This window comes from Poecilia formosa, unplaced genomic scaffold (genome assembly GCF_000485575.1).
Source record: "Poecilia formosa unplaced genomic scaffold, Poecilia_formosa-5.1.2 Scaffold365, whole genome shotgun sequence".
NCBI lineage: Eukaryota > Metazoa > Chordata > Actinopteri > Cyprinodontiformes > Poeciliidae > Poecilia > Poecilia formosa.
In genome coordinates this window covers 222,396-244,621 of record NW_006800304.1, presented here as the reverse complement: position 1 = coordinate 244,621, position 22,226 = coordinate 222,396, and the positions used below count along the sequence as shown (strand labels likewise).

The 22,226-nt window shown below is 40.5% G+C and overlaps 2 protein-coding genes across 2 annotated transcripts; one reads left to right on the top strand and one right to left on the bottom strand.

The window, feature by feature from the left end:
• The first annotated feature begins 7,001 nt into the window (after positions 1-7,001).
• LOC103153870 (nuclear factor 7, ovary-like) lies at positions 7,002-10,052 on the top strand. The gene is made up of 2 exons (XM_007574944.2): positions 7,002-7,686; positions 7,778-10,052. The coding sequence occupies exon 2, from the start codon at positions 7,795-7,797 to the stop codon at positions 9,178-9,180; it is 1,386 nt and encodes a 461-aa protein (XP_007575006.1). The 5' UTR covers positions 7,002-7,686; positions 7,778-7,794; the 3' UTR covers positions 9,181-10,052.
• Positions 9,915-18,536, bottom strand: uqcc1 (ubiquinol-cytochrome c reductase complex assembly factor 1). The gene is made up of 9 exons (XM_007574941.2): positions 18,307-18,536; positions 16,817-16,915; positions 15,931-16,038; positions 15,290-15,362; positions 15,137-15,194; positions 14,307-14,415; positions 12,219-12,296; positions 11,968-12,081; positions 9,915-10,466 (listed from the first exon to the last, which is right to left on the bottom strand). The coding sequence occupies exons 1-9, from the start codon at positions 18,379-18,381 to the stop codon at positions 10,332-10,334; spliced, it is 849 nt and encodes a 282-aa protein (XP_007575003.1). The 5' UTR covers positions 18,382-18,536; the 3' UTR covers positions 9,915-10,331.
• Between the last annotated feature and the right edge of the window lie 3,690 nt (positions 18,537-22,226).

The window sequence follows — 22,226 nt, the reverse complement described above, 5'->3', positions numbered from 1 at the left end:
GCATTAGGTAGGAACTGAGCTTAAAAACACAAAGTTCCTGTTGTACAGAACCGGGTCATAGACATGACCCGGTTCTGTACAGACCGGGTCGTCTTCTGAGGGGAAAAGAAGGAAAAAGTTTCAATCAAGAAGCAGCAAAATGGTTTTATTGCATTTCAAATGGTCAAAATGATAACATCCATATTTTATTATTTCTTCATTAGATGGACCTTCATTCAGATGAGTTTTCTACGTGTTGAGGTCAAACAAAGAGACACATTAACTTCATCTCTGTGCATTAAAAGGGTTTAATAAAAAACTCTGGAGCATTCTGCAGAGCCTCACAGCTGGAGGATTGGGATTTTATTTTCTGAAAGTTTCTGCTCTAAAATCAAACCAGTGTAGTTTTGTTTAAAGATCAAAAGCCCTTTAAATCTAAATTACTTCAAACCCTCCTCTCAGCGGATTGTGGCGCCTCCTGCTGGATAAAGATGGAACAGTTTTCCACATCAGAGGAGAGTCTCTCCACCTCAAAATGAAAATTTTAGGAAACTAAAGTTTTCACCACAGGTTTCTGTCCTGTGGTCAGAAACCCAAATATCTCAGATTTATTTCTAAAACAGAATAAATCACAGTCTGTGTTTCCACTGATGTCAAAGCAGAAAGTGAATTTAAAACACATGAAGAGTTTTTGGATCCAATCTTAAGCAGACAGTAATTTAATGTCTGGATGATGATTTACTGTTTGGATCTTAAATTTGTCTGCTTGTTGCTGAAAATGATTGTTTTCTGAACATGTCAAATAGGAATAAACCACAATGCAAGGTGGTGAGGAAAACTTCCTGCTTTGACAGAATCTTTAAAGATTAATATCAAGCGTCAAACTGTAAATGTGTCATCTTCAACTCTGATTAAATCACTAAATGACAAGTAGTCTTGTGGTTCATGCTTGTAAGTATGAAGGATTGTGTTAAAGTAACTGAGGGACAGAAAAGGCAAAAAAAGGAAGAGGAGCAACATGCAGTTAGTCCAACTGTTCTTGAATAAAAAGTGTTCAGTAAGAATTTAACAGCTGAGAACAGTTTAATCTACTATCTTCATTAGAGGTTCTGTTCTGATCTGAGAAAAATGAAACCTGTTAATCAGTGAGTTTTATAGCAGCTCAAAGGTTGAATTCCTGATTTTGGAATAAAAATCAGTTGGAGCTGAACTAAAGAAGGAAGCAGTTTGATTCTCCGTCCTTACAGTCGATCAGATTCACCTTCAGACCAAACTAGCAGCTTCCTCTGAGTGAGTCCAGCTGCAGCAGGGAAAAGTGGAAACCTCCAGCTCTGCTGCTTCAAGCTGCTCACACTGAAGGTGAGTTGGACCAAAACACTCAGAGTCACTTTGAGGGAAGTTANGTTTCCCTTAGTGGTTCTTGGTGCAGCGCCCCCACAGGCCAGGAGGGGAACAGGTTGGTTTGACTCAGAGCAGAGAGAGAACCACAGCAGCTGGAGGTGGAGCAGATGATGGAGTTCTGGTTCCAGTAGAACCGGGTCGACCAGACCATCAGGTGTAAAAATATCCTGATCTGATGGATGTCAGGTGACGATACAAAAATATTTTATTTTTTCTGAGATTTATATCCAGAAAAATTATTGAATTTGTTCAGTTTAATTTTTTTCTATGTTTTTCCTCCCTTAAAAGATTGTATATGTTACATTATTTAAGAAAAAACACATTTCATAGAGCTGATGAATATCTATGTTTAAATAATTCAATCATAAAGGAAAAATATTTACTGTGATTTTGACATTGGCCTAAATACAAAGTGGGCATTATTTATCGTATAACATTCTGTAAAATATAAAAGTAACTTTATAACCGTTTCAGAAAAAATACATTTATAGAATTCCCTGGTACAAATAACTGAAGGTGTCAGGTTACTAAATATTTTTATAATCTGCAGTTTAAAAGCTAAAAGCAGGAAACAATTTTTTTTGAGTAATTCTTATTGATTATAATTAATATTAGCTTTAAAGTTTACATTTAGCATCTCTAACTTTAAACAAACAGGATCCTTTAAGGCAGTGGTTCCCAAACTACTGCTGGGCCCCCTATGGATTACAAATAGCTGCCTGGTTGGGGGGGTTCTTAAAGACTCCCTGTCTCTAAGAATGAGGGGGTGGGGGGAAATCGACTTCTTTTGGGGGCAACATGAATGTACGTAGCTGGACATAGACAACAACACCAGGAGCCTACAGGCTATTTGTTAAGCTTAAGGTGCTATATTGATGTTAGCTAGTCATCTTTTAGCTAACATTACCTGCATCCAACAGCTTCACTCAACACTCGGTTAGTTTGGGGGGAAAACTGTGAAAAGTTCAAAAACAAAAACATACAATTTAAAACTAGATCCCGCTGGAGTTGAAAGCCAAGTAAAATAGATGGATATTTTACTAAAATAGATATGGGAAGTACGGAAGCCCCTACTATATCAAATTAACAGAGGAATAAGAGAGTTTTCCATTCTAAGGTAAAAACACAGCACATACAGCGTTCACGTTTTTTTTTTTTTCCATCCATCCAGACGGCTTCCCGCGCCCCCCTGCAATGGTACGGCGCCCCCACTAGGGGGCGCGCCCCACAGTTTGGGAACCTCTGCTTTAAGGTATTTTTTATTCTGTTTTAGAAACCGCAAAGTTCATACATTTTGACAAAAAACAATCATTTAATTTCTTTATTGGTCACAATGCGACACATTTTATTAATTTTATTTGAGTCTTTTAAGGTTCTGACCCGCCGAGCCTCCTGAGGATTTGACCTCTTCGTGACCCAGAAGCCACAGCGTCACCTGGGATCCTGCTAATCAGGCCTGGTTATGACCCAGTTCTGGTCCCGGAGCGACCCGGAGCACATTTAGATCCGATGAAGCTTTTCTACAAAGTGAAAGCATTAGGTAGGAACTGAGCTTAAAAACACAAAGTTCCTGTTGTACAGAACCGGGTCATCTGTATGACCCGGTTCTGTACAGACCGGGTCGTCTTCTGAGGGGAAAAGAAGGAAAAAGTTTCAATCAAGAAGCAGCAAAATGGTTTTATTGCATTTCAAATGGTCAAAATGATAACATCCATATTTTATTATTTCTTCATTAGATGGACCTTCATTCAGACGAGTTTTCTACGTGTTGAGGTCAAACAAAGAGACACATTAATCTCATCTCTGTGCATTAAAAGGGTTTAATAAAAAACTCTGGAGCATTCTGCAGAGCCTCACAGCTGGAGGACTGGGATTTTATTTTCTGAAAGTTTCTGCTCTAAAATCAAACCAGTGTAGTTTTGTTTAAAGATCAAAAGCCCTTTAAATCTAAATTACTTCAAACCCTCCTCTCAGCGGATTGTGGCGCCTCCTGCTGGACAAAGATGGAACAGTTTTCCACGTCAGAGGAGAGTGTCTCCACCTCAAAATGAAAATTTTAGGAAACTAAAGTTTTCACCACAGGTTTCTGTCCTGTGGTCAGAAACCCAAATATCTCAGATTTATTTCTAAAACAGAATAAATCAGTCTGTGTTTCCACTGATGTCAAAGCAGAAAGTGAATTTAAAACACATGAAGAGTTTTTGGATCCAATCTTAAGCAGAAAGTAATTTAATGTCTGGATGATGATTTACTGTTTGGAACTTAAATTTGTCTGCTTGTTGCTGAAAATGATTGTTTTCTGAACATGTCAAATAGGAATAAACCACAATGCAAGGTGGTGAGGAAAACTTCCTGCTTTGACAGAATCTTTAAAGATTAATATCAAGCTTCAAACTGTAAATGTGTAATCTTTAACTCTGATTAAATCACTAAATGACAAGTAGTCTTGTGGTTCATGCTTGTAAGTATGAAGGATTGTGTTGAAGTAACTGAGGGACAGAAAAGGCAAAAAAGGAGAGGAGCAACATGTAGTTAGTCCAACTGTTCTTGAATAAAAAGTGTTCAGTAAGAATTTAACAGCTGAGAACAGTTTAATCTACTATCTTCATTAGAGGTTCTGTTCTGATCTGAGAAAAATGAAACCTGTTAGTGAGTTTTATAGCAGCTCAAAGGTTGAATTCCAGATTTTGGAATAAAAAATCAGTTGGAGCTGAACCAAAGCAGGAATCAGTTTCTGATCGTTGGTTCCTGCAGAGAGTCGATCAGATTCACCTTCAGACCAAACTAGCAGCTTCCTCTGAGTGAGTCCAGCTGCAGGAGGGAAAAGTGGAAACCTCCAGCTCTGCTGCTTCAAGCTGCTCACACTGAAGGTGAGTTGGACCAAAACACTCAGAGTCACTTTGAGGGAAGTTAGTGGAGCAGCAGAGCTGCCACGCCTTTGTCTCCTCCAGGCTCGACTACTGTAACTCCCTGTTCATCGGAGTCCACCAAAAACACCTTCAGAGGCTTCAGCACTGTCATGATGTGGTTTGTTGAGGTGAGGACGCGGACGCAGGCAGACCCAGGATGTATGTGAAAATGATGAATTTAATGATGATTTCCCAGGTACAGAACAACGGGGAACAGCACGGAGAAACAGGCGACATACGACAAGGACCCGACGAGAGACAAGGACAACAGGTGGGTTTAAATACACACGGGGTAATCAAGGGGATGAGACACCTGGGAAACAATCATCGCGGAGGACAGGACAGAGACTTACAGGAAAACGAGACTGAACACAGAAAATCTCAAAAATAAACACACAGAAACATGGATCATGACAGTACCCCCTCCTCAAGGGGCGGCTACCAGACGCCCAACAGAAAAGTCCAAAAACAAACAAAAAACCCCCAACAGGGTGGGCGGAGGGGCGACGGCATGGTGACCTACACTCCTCTGGTTCTGGACCCAAACACCGCTGGGTCAAAGGTCATCCTGTCTGAAGATTTGACCAGTTTGACTTTGGCAGAGAGACAGAAGTTTCCTGAAAATCCAGAGAGGTTTGATCATGGTTGTTCTGTCCTGAGCTCTGAGGGTTTTAACTCAGGAAACCACAGCTGGGATGTTGATGTTGGAGACAGTGAAGACTGGGAACTTGGTGTGTTTGCAGAGTCTGTCCAGAGGAAGGGGAAGATAGAATCTGGATGGTTAGATATAGGAAGGTAAATACTCAGCAGGTTCTCCACCAGCTCCTCTCAGATTCCTCCCAGTCCAGAAGAAACTCCAGAGGATCAGAGTGAATCTGGACAGGGATGGAGGAAAGCTGTCATTCACTGATCTGGATACTAACACACACATACACACCTTCACACACACCTTCACTGACAAGATGTTTCCTTACATTAACACTATGGATAAAGTAGAAATCCTACCAATGGAGATCTCATTGATCAAGCAGTAACTCTGCTGTTAATGCTATATAAAGATTTTTATTATACTGTTTTATTTACTTGCATTAATAACTTAATTATCTCATCTTGCCTGATTATTGATTTGATCAATTTATTGTGAGTCTCTTGTGGGTAAATGTTGATTTGTTGTTAACCTCTGGAAATCACTTTGTTTGACAAATACTTTACTATGCAGTATGCCATTTTTAAAACTGTATTAAGAATGTTATGTTTTCATCTTTGTGTGAATCTACATGTTTGATTGCCTGTCGCTTGAATGTCTGAACTGTGAGGTCATAAATCTACACTATTCTAAATGCCAGAGTGGATCATATTGTATAAATAAAGATTGACTGATTCTGTGTCAATGTCATCTGCTTCAGTTCATCCAGTTTTCCAAATGGTTTTCCAATGAAGACGTTTCTGAAGCAAAGATTCATCTGCATCAACAATCGAGGGCACACTGACAACAACACTCTTTGTTGTGGAAGTGGTAACTGAGTGAAGTTTGAGGAAAAAGAAAAGCTGTTGTTATGACAGTCCTACATATATCTGATCATCAGTACCCTCAGGTGTTTGGAAAAGAAAAAGTCAGACTCGACTCTATGCAACTTTCTGGACAATCTTCTGTTTTTTGTCCTTTTAAGCCTGTGTAATAGATTTCTGTCTAAGCCAGGCGTCTCAAACTGCATTCCTCGAGAACCAGAAACCTGCAACTTTTAGATGTGTCCCTCGTCCTACACACACTTAAACTGAAAGACTAAACTGCCTCACCAGCATGCAGTGAAGCCCCACAGAGCTCTGCTAATGAGCTAATATTTGGAGCCAGGTGTGCTGAAGAAAAGACATCTGTTACAGGACACCAGCCCGTGAGGACTGGAGTTTGAAACTGCTGGTCAGAGTAGTCTCTGGTCAATATTTGCTCTGAATATACAGTATCTAATAAAACCTGTAAGTTAATGTGAGGGGACCCACCTTGCCAGGAAACAGCAAGTGCGATAAAATTGTGTGATCTGATGAATTTTCAAGTACCTGAAAATTGTTCCCAAGTATGAATCAGACTTGTGTAACTCCACAGTTGTCTTCCTGCCAACTTACCTGACGTCTTTTGACTTTCCCATCGTGTCAAACCAGAAAGCAGCGTATTGGAGGTGTGGCCTTAAAATACATCCACAGTTGAGCCTCTAACTAACTCAAATGTCAGTTAACCAGAAGTTCCCAACCTATGCCATTATCATCTGGGCTTTCCCTGTTTTTTAATGAGGTACAAATAAAAAAATATTCTCATGTTGAAGATATTAATAAGTATTCTGTGATCTATTATCTCTCTTTATTGTGACATCTAAACAAGTGACTTTGGTGATTCTAATGGATTGAAAAATGAGAAGTTTGCTGTAGTTTAACTTCAGACAGTGAGAAAAAAGGAAATTATTTTTATTCAGTAAATGTAAACATTTAGTTTCAACTGTATGATGTGATTTTCTTCATCAGAATCCGTTTGTTCCTCAAGGGATGCCGTAGCTTAGCGCTATGATGATGTCATCACACATGCGACGTTTTACTAACGTACCAGACAACTTGTGGGCACTTGGCAGCAGAGTCAGACATTTCCACGTCAGCGTAACTTTACCTGCGTCTCTCCATATGTTCTTAGATTTATACATTATTGAAAAGTAAGTTGTAATATTTTGGGTGTTTACTGAAGATAAATGTAGAATTAGATGTTTGTTCATTTGCTGTTGTTTTCACCTGTTGCTAAGTCAGAGATGACTACATGTGTGTATCAGGATATGGTGGAAAATAATGGTTATTCATTAACTGTGGAGTTAGCATGATTTATTTGTGGTTATTAATATTGCATAAAGTGTTGAGCTTCTCTGTGTTGAAGTTAGATTTGGGTTTATATAAGTACCTTCCATGTACATAATCTTATTGGTTATCACCTGACTGACGGGTAGCGACACCAGAACATCTTTTTCTGTCCTTTGTGAACACACTCAACAACGAGCTTGTCTTGTGCTGCCTGGATGTGTTCAGCGGCGTAGCAAGGACGAACCACCACTGAGAGGTTTATACACATCTGAGGCTTTAACAAACAGCAGAGCACAGAAAATTAATATAACTAAATTGAAACTCGTTCGATGTCGTTCCGCCTACCTCTTGCTCAAAGGTTTCATTCTGGACTTTGGAATGAAACACACCCCAGTTGGAGCTGAAGTAAATCAGGAGGCAGTTTGAATCTGATCATCTGGGAGTCTCTGTAGGAACAAACACACCTTCAGACCAAACTAGCAGCTTCCTCTGAGTGAGTCCAGCTGCAGGAGGGAAAAGTGGAAACCTCCAGCTCTGCTGCTTCAAGCTGCTCACACTGAAGGTGAGTTGGACCAAAACACTCAGAGTCACTTTGAGGGAAGTTAGTAGAGGAGGGAGGGAGCCGAGACTGACTGGACCTTCTGTGTTTTCAGCTTCACTCAGAGACAAAATGGCTTCCAGATCAGAGGAGGATCTCTGCTGTCCGGTCTGTCAGGACGTCTTTACGGATCCGGTTGTTCTGTCATGTAGCCACAGCTTCTGTAGGGAGTGTCTGAAGAGCTGGTGGAGAGAGGAACCAGCAAGAGAGTGTCCAGTTTGTAAGAGGAGATCTTCAAGAGAGGAACTGACTTTAAATCTGGTTCTGAAGAACCTGTGTGAATCATTCCTACAGCAGAGAGACCAGAGAATCCCAACGGATCTCTGCTCTCTGCACTCTGAGAAACTCAAACTCTTCTGTCTGGACCATCAGCAGCCAGTTTGCCTCGTCTGCAGAGATTCAGAAAAACACTCCAAGCACAGATTCAGGCCCATCGATGAAGCTGCTCAGCAACACAGAGAGAAACTGAAAACATCTCTGGAGCCTTTAAAGAGGAAACTGGAGATGAAGAAGGAAGTTAAAGAGGAGTTTGATCAGACAGCAGAACACATGAAGGTCCAGGCCCGACACACAGAGAGGCAGATTGTTGAGCAGTTCAAGAAGCTTCATCAGTTTCTGGCAGAGGAAGAGGAGGCCAGGCTGGCTGCACTGAGGGAGGAAGAGGAGCAGAAGAGAGGGATGATGAAGGAGAAGATGGAGGCTCTGAGCAGAGAGATAGCAGCTCTTTCAGACACAGTCAGAGCCACAGAGGAGGAGCTGAGAGCTGCAGACGTCTCATTCCTGCACAACTACAAGGCTGCAGTGGAAAGAGTCCAGCGCTGCCCCCTGCTGGAGGATCCACAGCTGCCCTCAGGAGCTCTGATAGACCAGGCCAAACATCTGGGCAACCTGGCCTTCAACATCTGGAGCAACATGAAGGGCATGGTGACCTACACTCCTCTGGTTCTGGACCCAAACACGGCTGGGTCAAAAGCCTTCTTATCTGAAGATCTGACCACTTTGACATATGGAGAGGAACAGCAGCTTCCTAATAACCCAGAGAGATTTGGTCGTGTTTGTTCGGTTCTCAGTTCTGAGGGTTTTAACTCAGGGATCCACAGCTGGGATGTTGAGGTTGTAGACAGTGAAGACTGGATCCTTGGCATGCTGGCAGAGTCTGTCCAGAGAAAGAAATTCATAAAGGATGGATGGTTGGGTGTCTGCTTCTATGATGGTGAATACTCAGCAGTGTGCGTACCAGCTCCTTTCACAGTTCTCTCGGTCCAGCAAAAGATACAGAGGATCAGAGTGAATCTGGACTATGACGGAGGAAAGTTGTCGTTCTTCGATCTGGATACTAACACACACATTCACACCCTCACTCGCACCTTCACTGACAGGATGTTTCCTCTCTTCACCACTGAGGACAAAATAAAAATCCTGCCAATGAAAATCTCATTGACCAAACAGCAGCTCTGATGTTTGAAGAACACAAACTACAAATAAACCGTATTGGTCAGATTGAAACTGAAGATAATCTGATCATCTGGGGGTTTTATGATTTGATTATTTTGAGTTTGTTGTCTCTCATTACTGGAAACCAATTTGTGTTGCAAACACTGCAGAGTATGATCTGTTTTTAAACTGTTTTTATGAATGAATCTGTTGCACCAGAATGTCTTCACTGTGACACTCAGTCTTTTCTGAATAACTATGGAAAGTTCTGAAATAATAAGGATTGATTGATTCTGCCTCCGTCATTCGTTTGTTTGTCCTCAGAGTTTTCCAAATTTTTTTCCACTGAGAAACAGTTTCTGAAAAAGCAGATTATAGTTTATAGTTTGGCTTTTTGGAGCTTTTTGATTTGACCTGATTTTATGTTCTGAGTTACATAGCAAATAAATGGGCCAACATTTCCTCAAAAAAAAAACAACAAAAAAAACACCTGTTGAACTCAGCTTAAGGAGAACGCCTTGGTCCAACATAACAAGGTTGCTTCAGTCAAATACATGCAATTACAAATACTAACGCTGGTCCTAAACCAGATACAGTGGTAATAATAACCTGATTTCGAATACCAAAGTAGCTGCCTTACAGTCCAGTGAGTTCTGCAAAGGAGAGCTGGATCTTATATTGGTGGATGTATAAATGCATAAAGATTGATGCTTCCAGTGAACACAAGATCAGAAAAAGCGGAAGAAAAAAAACTGTTTGAAAAGAAAACTTTATTAACCTTTTTTTTTTAAAAACTACTGATGTTTAAGTCTCTGAGTTTTGCATCCTGTTCAGGTCTGAGAGCATCAAGGGAACAAGCAGGTTATTTAAACACAGAGGAAACACAGATTCAAAAATACTTTATAAATACAGAGCCGCATTCAGTAGAAATATAAACAGAGTGTGTTTGCATACAGAAGCTGCTCTCAGACCTGACAGGACGACAGACACACGGGGACACATGCATGTGTCTGAATCCTATTCCACGATTGTCTCTGCTGCTTTACTGGACCTCCACACACACTTCATTATTACAGAAAACCTGGAGCAAGAAAGAGGAGCTACAGCGACTGAGGTGTCTGATCTGAGGAGAAGCAGGAAGTGTTTCATGGTTTCAGAGAGGAGAGGCGTTCATGTCACAGCCCCGTGTCGTTGTACGTGGGACTGACCACCTTCAGGATGCTCTGAGCATTCTCCTCCACCAGGGGGCGCCACTTCACCTCTCCTGTGAGCAGCAGGTCCTCTCCGTCCAGAGCGTCGATGAACTGCATCTGAGGAGCAGGAGGAACATTTACCCTCAGAGCAACGACAACATGCCGGGAAAATGCATTTTAAATGATTGTTCTATAATTCCCATGACTTGGAGAGTCAGCACAGAGAATATTAATGGTTTTCCATCACATTAATATACACCTGAATGAGGAGGCACTTTTTATCTGTGAACCACTGATATGGAAATGAAAAGCCGAGAGAAAATGTCCCACCATGAAGTCGAAACCCAACGTGGCCAACCCCAACCTTACAGTCATCTCACTGGACCTCGTTTCCCTCCATGTGGAGGCAAACGAGGTCCAGATGGTTCTTCAGGAGACTCATTTCTTTCTGGTTTCAAGTGACCTTCCTCAGAGACCAGAAAAACAGACATGTCTTTAATGGTTCTACTGCAGCCCGCCAGCCAGATTCATCTCCATCAGCAGACTCTCTGCGTCTCTTCCACATTTTTCGTACCCATTTCAGAGGTAAAACAAGCCACGTATTGCACCATGGCTTAATTTACGTCACTGCCTGAGCGAGGGCCAGACCTGGCCAACTCCTCAAACCACTGCAGCGGACAGGTGGGCATAGCGTCTGCAGTACCGCCATGTCCACCTGAATGACCTTTGGAGCGAAGTGACCGTGACTTTCCAGCAGCACATTTATCTGAAGAACAGGAATGAAATGAAGCGAGAAACGATGCGGCTCTGTGTCGCTGCAAACGGAGTGTGAACGACGCCCACAAAACTGAGGAACAGACTCTACTGGAGACGCTGTAAACTGGGGCAGAACCAGACCAGTTCTGCCCCAGTTTAGCCAGCTGGAGTTAGATTTGACAATGGAGAAAGTTTTAGAGGAAACTGTAGGCCAACGGCAGTCATGCTTGTCCACCAAAGTAAAGCAGTGAATGATGCAGAGAAGATGAGCCCTTTTTTAGGACCTCTGTTGCTAATCTACCTTCCCTGAGCTTTGGTCAAAGGTCACCAAGGCCTTTCACAATGTCAACTGGAAGACCCAAAAGCTGACGGATCCCAGGTGGTTTGAGGAACTTTAGTTTTTGTAGCTGTAGAACCAAACCCAGACGATGAGACACCAGCAGTAACAGTTACTTTAGCTTATTCCCAACAGCAGAACCTGCCATGATTTCTCAGACTAACTAGCACGGCCACCAATGACCGCCGTCATTGGGAACTTGGACAAGATTTTTTGTTTTGCACAGACTTAAGAGAAACATGAGGGAGAAACACTTTTTAACATCTTTTAAAACTAATGTTCTATCGAACCACAGCAGATTTTCATGCGTGTAGTTTTGCTTGTATTTGGTAGCTGATTTCAGACCTTTTATTTTAGGTTTTCTCTGATCCACTAAATGTATGGTGTGATTTTGTATAAATTAATATCTTTTTTATTCTGTTGACTTTTTTCACAGTGAAATTCAGTAAAATGTGGAACATCATCTGTGAAATCGTCATATTGATATCATTTTTGGCAGGAAGTGTGACTGAGTAACCAACACACCTGTTTGCGAACGTACTCCACCATGAGCTCCAGCTGCTGGGGGTCGTCACACTGACAGTTGAACAGGTTCCTCCACAGAGCTGCAGCCAGGACGCAGTCATCAGACAGGATTCCCTGCAGAAACACAGAAACACTCCTCAGGTCTTCGCCTCAAACCAGGACCAATGTCTGGACGCTCTCCAGGCGTTAAAAACCCAAAGATCTGGGATTGATTTCATGTTTTCTAAAAAAAGGTCCTGCTTTCTTCTGACCTCATCATATCCAAATATGGCAGCGTAGAAGGTTTCAGTCATGGCTTTCATGGCCTCCTTCCTGTGGATGGCATCGATCTGCCGCACAAACAGAACCACAGGTCAGTTCTGCACAGACAAACACCGAGCTGGGTCCATTAAAAATTAAAACTCTTATAAGGAATTTTTCACAACAAATAATCACAATACATGATAAATGCCAACCTGTAGGAGTAAACTCTGGTTATTTCTGACCTGATGATGGCGCTGTTAAAACAACAGCATCCAATTTAAATTAGAGTCCAAATGTCTGAAGAAGAAAAATGTCAAATTCAAGAGTTTTCTACTTTACTTTTATGCATGCAGAAATAAAAACTGAGGTTTAGATTAAAAAAAACAACAGATTTTAAATAAACTGATTTAAATAAGGGCAGAAACTAAAGGATGGATTGAGTTTGGACATGTGGAGGCCAGGAGAAGAATCAGACTTTGTGATTTCTGAATTGAACCGAAGCTTTTCAGTGTGATAACCAGCCCGGCTTGGAGCCGTCCAGGTATCAGGTGTTTTCAGACCTCATGGTGCGCTGGACTCGACTGAGGACCAAACTTCCAACATTTTTTATATCTAAAGCTGTTGCAGTTTACTTTCTCACTGCTCTGAGTCAAATTAATTCAAAAACCTGTTCCCCTCCTGGCCTGTGGGGGCGCTGCACCAAGATCCACTGAAGGAAACGACACAAAAACCTCTGAAGACACTGAGAGCAACTTCCTTCTTCACCAGATGGAAACAAGATGGAGGCGTCAGATTTTAGCTGTTGGAGGATTTCTAAAGAATGTTAAGAATTATTCAAAATATAATTTTACAAATAAATTGAACAGTCTAAAATCACTTTTTGAGTGTTTTTAATCAATTCAGAATTGCCAGGAGTAGGAATTGCAATTTTCAATAGAATAAATTCTTCTGCTGTACATATGGAAGTGACTCAGATCAGAGTTTTTAGGAGGGTGGAAAGATTGGAATTGGGCCAGAAATGGGTCACATACGGGCCAAAACTGAAGAAAAATATATATTTGAGTTGCATTAGCTCACTGTCCCGTTGTTGGGGAATCAATGCAGATAAAAACGTTTCTAGCTGAAATTAATTCCCACAGATTGCAGTTAACTAAAATATTTTCTCCCAAGGCGGCCCGTCTCTTCCAACCCAGTAACTCCCCCAGGGAAGCGGCGCTGATGTTTGACTGGAGCGGACAGATTTCTGGACGCGTGATGGATGCAGGTCAGCACCAGGTCTGTTTGAGCAGCGTGGAGCCACCGGTTAGAACAGCTTTTCACGCTTGTTGAGGCTTTCAGAGCTGCAGTTGTTTTTCCTAAAGTGACCCTGAAACATCCTGCAGACCCACATTAACATTCTTTGTTGTGACTCCTGAACAGAGTTGACTTTTTAGAGTGAAACCTGTAATTTCTGCTGTGCAGTAATCGGCCTTGCAGGAGTCTCTCTGTGAGCCAGAGTCCGGCGCTCCATGCCAACCAGCGACGTTTCCTGGAGCTGCTCCACTGACGGAGAATAGAGGAGCAACTCTGTGGCCGTGGCGACCGCAGCCAGCCGCAGCCGGCCGCACTCTCCTGGGACCTGGCTGCACTTCCTGCCTGTTGGCTAAGTTATGCTGATGTACAACCTGCGTCGCTCTGCAGGATGCAGCGGCACGGCTTGCAGCCAAGGCACTAAAATAAGGGACGTTTATTCCAGAAAACAACTCTTGTTTGGATCTTTGATTCTTCACGGATGCTTAAAGTCGCAGAGCTGATCAAAAGAAAACTGTCCAACATCAGCGAGTTCCTTTAAAACCGTCTTTCAACCGAGGTTAATATAGGCAACTAAAACAAAATAACGGAAACTCAAACTGAAAAAATATTTAACCGGAAAAAATAAAAACGCAAAATGGCGACAGAAAAAGTTAGAAGAAAACTCTTGAGTCAGTTGGTTGTTGAACAATAACTGAACAAAATTTTTAAAAATGTAATCTTCTGTTGAGCGAAGATCTTCTGTTGAGCGAAGATTCGGTCAATCGATGTAAACAATCGATTGACCGGCACCAAACCCGACTCACCCCCATGATCTTGCTCCTCTGCTCCACGTCTTCCCACATGGAGTGGACGATGTAACGGCACATGAACTTCCCCTCTCTGCCCTCCTGACGCATCCGCACCAAACACATCCTGCCAGACGACAAACAGGGAGCACAGACAGAAAGTTTGTTTTTTAAATAAATTGGTCCAATCAGGAGGATTTAGATGCTTTATATGAACCTTCAGTCAGGAGTTGGATTTAAACCCACCAGCACTGAACCACCTCACCACTGTTCCTTCCCTCATTCGTCCCTCTGTCTACTTTTTGTAGCTCAGTTGAACCGTTTTAGATTCAGATCATCTAAACTACAATTTACCAAGAAAAAACTTCCGTCTTTTATTACAGATATTGTGACTGGTTCTGTTGGAGGGCAAGAAAAGTCCAAACTGCATCCATTACACCAAAATCTGTAAATCTAATCACTTCCAAAATCCATCTAAGCTGATGTTCAGCTTTGAAATAAAATGGTGGGAAACGTCTGCTAACAACTGAGCTAACTTTTAGCTTATCAATTTAGCTAACTTTGAAAATGCTTAGCAGACTTAAACTCTCCCAAGTTAATTTTTCTGGATAGATTCTTAACTTTACTGGATATTAATTCTGTTTTAGTTGAATAAAGTTCATCATCTGTGTTGAAGTTTTGGTTTTAGACCGTTTTATTCATGCTCTTATTTTGAAATGGGTGAAGACTGCTTACACAGCAGTTCCATTTCCTCTCCTCTCATCCTCCACCCGCGATGCGACGCAGCAAATTACTGTTTGAACGAATCAATAACACGAACAGGACGGCATGTAAAGCAGCAGACTCACCAGACATGCAGCTGAGCGACCAGGAACCAGGAGTTCAGAGTGTCCGGCAGGGAGCATTCTGGACCAAACAGAACCACCATTTACTACAACAACAAGCCGGAAAACAGCTGGATCCTTCTGCTGCATTGTGGGAAATGTAGGACTCAGACTTACTGTCAAAGAACTCGTCGTAGTTTATTCTCTCCACACAACACGTGTACATGCGCAGCGCGGCGATCTTGATTTTCTGTCAAGGCAAAAAAGTTAAAAACTTTAAAGAGATGCTAAAACTTGAAGTTTTAATTTGCTGCAAAAAATTTATTCCTAAGAACAAGTTAGAAAGTGCAGAAAACAAGACAATTTTCCCTAGAAGAGAGAAACATCTGGAACCAAAACCTTTGGAATCAGTATTGAAGAACCGACTTAAAACTCGATAAACAAGAAATGTTTCAAGTAAATTCATCTGTTTTTCAGCATTGGATCGGTTCTAACCGTTAATAAACCTCAGATATCAGACGTGAGAAGAGTAGATTGGTGCATCTTAATGAAAAGTTAGTTTTGTATTTTTTAGGAGTTTTAAAACATTTGCACTAGAAACTAGACAAAAAGTATTGGTAAGAATTTGTGTTTTGAAGTGATTTCAAACGTTTCAGTTTCTGTAGTTTCAGTTTAAATCAGGAAACGGTTTTGGTCCAACATCACGTCTCACCCTGAAGGACACGGATCAGGACATATAAACACGTTTTCTCTGGGTTAAAACCTCCAACATTTCTAAACCTAAACAACCAGAACTCCATCCAAACCCTCCAACTCACCCATTTGTTGTATTTGAGCGGGGCGGTGAAGCCCATGGCCTCGATGAGTTTGGTGAAGGCGCCGACTTCCTCCTGGGAGTGCTGAGGCGTCTCCTTCACGCTGCAGAGCTGCAAACCCACATCGATTACTTCTGTGTTTGACACCAAAAAACTCCAAGGAAAACATTTCATTTCACCATAAATAGTCCACCAAAAGAGAGAATAACCTCAGGAAATATTCATGTGTTTTCGGCTTGGAAAGAAGCTGAGGTAATTTTAAAAATGTCATGTTCAAAAATTATGTAATTTTTAAATATTAAATGGTTGATCATTCCATCAGTTACTCAGTACTTGAGTCAACTTTTTACCAAATACTGTTTTACTCTCAAGTAATTTCTTGGATGGCTACTTTTTACATTTACTTGAGTAAAATAAGTTGAAGTAGTGTTGCTCTTAAGTACTTTTCCCACCTCTGCTGGTCAAGATGTCAGGAAAAAAACTAACATCCAGGAAAGATTTGATTTTCTATAGCAAAGATTGATCAACGTTTTGATTCACAAACTCAGCAGAAATACAAAGTAAATGTGATTAATTAAAAAAATAAGATGCATAGTTTGAGTTAATTTCTTAAGTAATATTAACATTTTGTTCTTCTTTTCTGATGTAAATAAAATTGTTTTTATAAGGCTTCTGCAAGTTTAACGATTAGAAAAAAATCTCTTGATGACAATCGCCAAAATATTTTATTTCCTCTTCATCTTGATCATCATTAGCTGCGTTAGCATCAGAGGAAGCTGAGATAAACTGTTCTGTGGCTCAGAGTGAACCTGCATCCGCTACCCGACCTGCACGCTGCAGGGACGTCTGGATGAGCGCGTTGTTGGTCAGACTCCTGATGCTTCATTACCTCAGTGCTGATGTGCAGAACCCGACTCTGCGTCAAACAGCTGGATCTGCTCAGCTGGCCGGCGGCCGAAGCTCTCAGACACCAATCCTGCTCCAGCAGCTGGGAGGAAAAAAATTATATTTACCAATTCAGATACATATGCAACATAAAAGTTAATATGCTGCATTTGTTCAGTGATGAACTTCAGAGCTGCAGTTCAATATCTGAGGAAAATTCAGTTATTATGGTTCTGCAGAATGACCAGAAGGCAAAAAATGTTTATTATAGAATAAAAAATTTATTATAGAAATGTTTACATTGTCCTAAAACCAGGTTTCACTGAAGGTCAGAGGTCACAGTGTTCTGGCTTACATGTTCACCAATCAGCACCAGGTTTGGATCTCTCAAATATTGCAGCATTTTCCAGAACAATAAACCCATAAATAGTTAAAAATACCAAATTCATCCAAACCAATGGTGAGAAAAAATATTTTTATAAATAACTTTAACTGAAAACTTCCTGGTGACATCTATAAAACCTAAAAATTCACACAAATTTTGTCAGAAATATTTTATTTAGTTTTAACCTAAAGCTTCTGGAAGCCATTTGTTCCTGAAACTCACTTGGATCAGAAAAATAGTTTGAGTCATGAAGCTGCTTAAAAACCAGATTCATACCAAATAACATATTTCTCAGTATATTGACCATTAAAACTCTGAGTTAATTTTAGTCCTTTCAGTGTGAACTCGGTGTAAAAGTGAGGTTTCATTGTAAGTAGGGACAAATTTACAGCATGAGAAAATACTGATCATTTAAAAATGTACAAAATGTGCATAAAAACTGATTATTTACCAACTTAAAATTTAAGAAATTATTTATTTAATTCACGTGTAAATATAGAGGGTTATAATTACCTTTAACAATTATACTTTGTTTTTCTATAAAGAAAAAATAAGTAATTTATGAATGCTTTAAATTAATAAAAATATCTTATTATTGCAATTGTAGGCGTTTTCAATGAGCCCATTTACACAGAGAGCAAGTTTACATCAGTTGTCTGATAAAATGCTTTTTTTATTCTTATGGAAATTATATGTTATAATATATCTTTATATTCTGACTTATATGGAAATTAAAATAAAAAGGATCCAAAACCCCAACAAAGTTTTAAAAATTAAAACATTTAAATGTAAACATTTCTCCTATTTATTACCTTCCTGTTATTTTCATTTTCAGACTCTAGAGGAGAAATTATTTCCAGAAGAAACATTTCTGTCTCATATTTACCTTCCAGAAAAATAAACTGAATATTTCAATCTATCAGCAAGTGAGTCAGAATAAATGATCCCATCAGGTATTTAATCCTGTAAACCTGACACATCTGTTCCTCTCTGATGCTTCGTCTCATCAGAACCAACCGAACCCCTCAGATTCTGCCTCTCTGGATTTAAATGATCCGGATTTTTAAGCTGGTTCCGGAGTTAGCAACAAGCTAACTTTTAGCTCCTACCTTCGCGCAGGCGCCTCTGGACGCCGCCGCTCTCACGGCGCACCTGGCGGCGACCTGCAGCGGCCGCCGGTACATGACTGCAGCAGGTACCGGTGTGAGGGCCGAGGAGGACCGGGCTGCTTCTCTGCGGCTACCTGCGAGCACACCTTCTGGTTGGGTAACACCTGTCCCAGCAATGTCAACGGAATCTATCCGGCAGCGAATACTGTCCGACCGGAACGCCGCGGAACGAACGAAAGGTCCGCTTGGTTTAATAACAGCAGAGGGTGTGGTGTAATTTGTAGTTTATTTGTGCTAATAAATTTATAATCCACTTTCAGTGAGGATTAAACTTCCTGTGTAATTTTATACATCTGGTGAACTATTTAGACAGCACAGCTGCTGCTTAGAAAGTTAATATGGAAAACTCAAAGTGCCACAATTACTTTTTATGAATAATTCCAGATTTACGGCGCTGTACCTTGAGCACCTGGAGACACAATTGCAACAAGACAGTCCTGGGGTCTGGGTCTTTTGGCGTCTTCTCTCCATACATGACTCACAGGTTCTGATGATTCACAACTAAAATGTTAAAAATTTATTGGCATGCTCATTTTGATTTACAAATGTGTTGCATTGAGTCAGAGCACCTTCTACAGCTGCATCAAGCTGGAAGGAGAAACATGACTCACTGGAAATAACACGGAGCACCCATTCCAAAAATGCCTGGATGTTGTGGAAAATATAAATAAAAACGGAATGATGATTTATTATGTTATTCTTCCTAGAGTGCTGTAAACATACTAAATATATCAGCACCCCTTATTATCATCTCATCATTTTTTTAGTTTGTTGGTTTTTTCTGTCTCTTAAATTGCTCTTTTGCTGTCAACAACAAACTATAATACCAAATATCTGCTTCATACTGAAATCTGAAGTTGTTTTTCAAAAAATGAGATGACATTCAGCACCTCTCGCTTGTGGAGTTCCTCAAGGATTTTCCTTGGCCCAGTCTTATTTTCCATATACATGTTGTCCCCAGGGTCTATTTTTGGGAAATATAATGTCTCCTTCTGCTCCTTGTCTGATGAAATTCAAATCTATCTGCCCATTCATGAAAAACAACAGTTTTAAGTTGTTATTGGACTGTCTTGCTCATACATAAACTCAAACTTTCTCCACCTCAACAATAATAAAAAGGAAGTTATGGTATTTGGGAGATCAGATCATTTTTGAGTTCTTTCTGTCATCTTGGCAGATTCTTTAAACTCACAAATCACTTGTCAAGATGAACATTTAACTTCTTGCTAAAGCTTTGTTTTCTTCTATAAGATTTTTAAAAATATTCAAATTTTTACATCATCTCACCTTTATTTATTGTATTTCTCATTATCTGGGTTAAGATCAATCATCACTTCACTGCTTCCAGTTCATACAACATGCTGCTCATGTTTTTTAACAGGAAGTAGAAATCAGGAACATCTTCAACTCCAGTTCTAGCTTCACTTCTCTGGATATATAATGTTGTTACTGGTTGGAAAGGCTCTTAATGGACCTTCTAAAACAGCAAACATCCAAAATAAGAATGCGCTTCTCTTGGATGTTTTAAGGTAAGCAGATTGATTCAGACTTCATTTCCTAGACGAGAAGAAGCTGAGCAGAGTGTTTAATTAATTAATTTATTTCTTTTCAACAAACTTTATGGCCCCAATTTAGCTCCATATAGCAGTTCTTTCCTCTGAAGAAGACGCCAGTAGACCCAGGGACATCTATGTCATTCTGGACCCGCTAAACTGGAAATGATGCTGAAAAAATAAATGTTTCTGACCTTTACACGTTTTCCTAACTGTGTTTCATTTGTAAAACAACTGAAGCACAGAGTTTCTGTAAACGAAGACTAAAACCCACCTGTTTGCTTTTGAACCATAACAAATGGAATATTGTCCAACATATTTGATGTGTATTAATGATTTTAACAATGATACTTAAATATAACGCCTGTTTCCGGCTTCACAACTGTTAACTGCATGATGATTTATGTTAAGCACTTTTAGCTGTGGCTGAAATGGGCCAATAAACCTGATTGATTGACTTGATCAGAGGTTGTACATGGAGGCCAACCGTCGGCTCCACTGCTGCCACAACCATAGAGAAGATGAGGAGCAGCCCAGTGGTTTTCTGAAGGTTTAAGCTTCTCCTTCATCACTTTGTGGTTTTATTTTTCTCATCTGGAAGCATCTGCGTGTAGGAGGCAACATGTCAAAATCAGGAAGGTCAGAACATCACTGCTCAGCCGGATCAACACAGCATGTTTAGAGACTCGCGGCTGAGAGGAAAATTCAGTTTGGAATAACAGGATTCCTCAAAACACAAAGTCATCAGGGAAGGAAACTGGCATGAAAAGGAAAACTGGAAGGTCAAGTGGAGCTTTCTGGACCAAAAGTCTGAACATTCATGTTGGAGGAAATGAGATCAGCGGCGTCGGATCGAAGTTGGACCTGGGCTGTGAGTTATGAGACGCGACTGAGCGGGGCTGCTGTTTCCTCTGCAGTCAGTCAGTCAGATGTTGTTCATCCCGCAGCGACCTCGCCCTCAACGCACCATTCCTCATCAGTGACCTTGGTCCGACATTGAAGAACCCTCCCAGGAAGTCAGAACAAACCCAGCAGACCTGGAACGTGCCAGAGGTTCAGTCACAGCTTTTATAGATCTCACAGAACCATCGGCGCCAAGCGGTGGACAAACACGTCTACAGATCAAATACATGCAGATATCCAGAGGTGGGCAGAGAACTCAAACATTTCACTCAAATGAGCAGCACTACGTCAACAAATTTTAACTCAAGTAAAAGTAAAAAGTCACCGTCCACGAAATTACTCAAGAGTAAAAAAGTATTTGTTAAAAAGTCAGACAATTACTGAGTAAATGATCAAATAATCAAGAGTTTAATCTTTAAAAAATACACAATCAGATTGACTAAAGTATAAAGTTCAGTGGAAATTTTGGTATTTAAGGATGAAAATAACAATAATTCATATAAGTAGCAAAAAGAAGACAGAGAAGAAAATTTTTCTAAATCAGTTTCTTTCAATAAAAAAACTTATGAAACTTTAACAAAAACTGCAGGTTTATGTTAAAACCTGGTGAATTTTTGGTTAAAACATCTTTGTTTTTCATCCAGTGGGTAGAAAAAAGTTACTGAAATAAATATAATTGAGTAAATGTAGCTAGTTACTACTCACCTATCATCAAATAAATCCAGTGCTGTCACCAGAAATCACATCTTTAGTTCCTGCTGGTTTACTGCAGGTGGAAAAATGACAAGCTAAACTTTTTCTCTTCAGTTTTCTGGTTTTACCTGCAACTTTCACCTAAACCGGAAGGACATTCATGTGTTTTGGAGCTGATTCTGAACCACTGCTGCTTCCAGTTCTTCCGATGCCTCCGCAGTTTGATGAGGGTCTGGAAGGAGAGCGAATGAACCCTCAGCAGAAAGGAAACTGCTAAATCGTTCAGGTACAACCTAGAAACCATGGAGGGTGGAAACTGCTGGAAGCATCAGCGGTTCTGCCCACAGGTTCTCCATCCCCATGAACTGGGAGGGAAAGAAGCACCTGAGAAAAGGGTCAGGTGAGACAAGAAGACTGAGCTGTTTGAATAACGTCAGAAGAATGAAACACGGTGAGGATTTTGAATCATTTAAGTTAAAGGTACTATTTTGTTTCTTCTTGCTTACACTGTTAGCTCGGTTTGTAGCGGATGAGTTTCTGTTCCACATTATGATTATACTGAAAGATGATCGCACTGTTCAGGAAATATCTAAATACACATTAATAAACAATGTTACAAAATGACTTTTTTGGTACTTATGGTTTTTAAACGTAAGAAAACTGCATCAGATGTCATGCATGGTAGAGGCAGAATATTCAAACAAATCAACG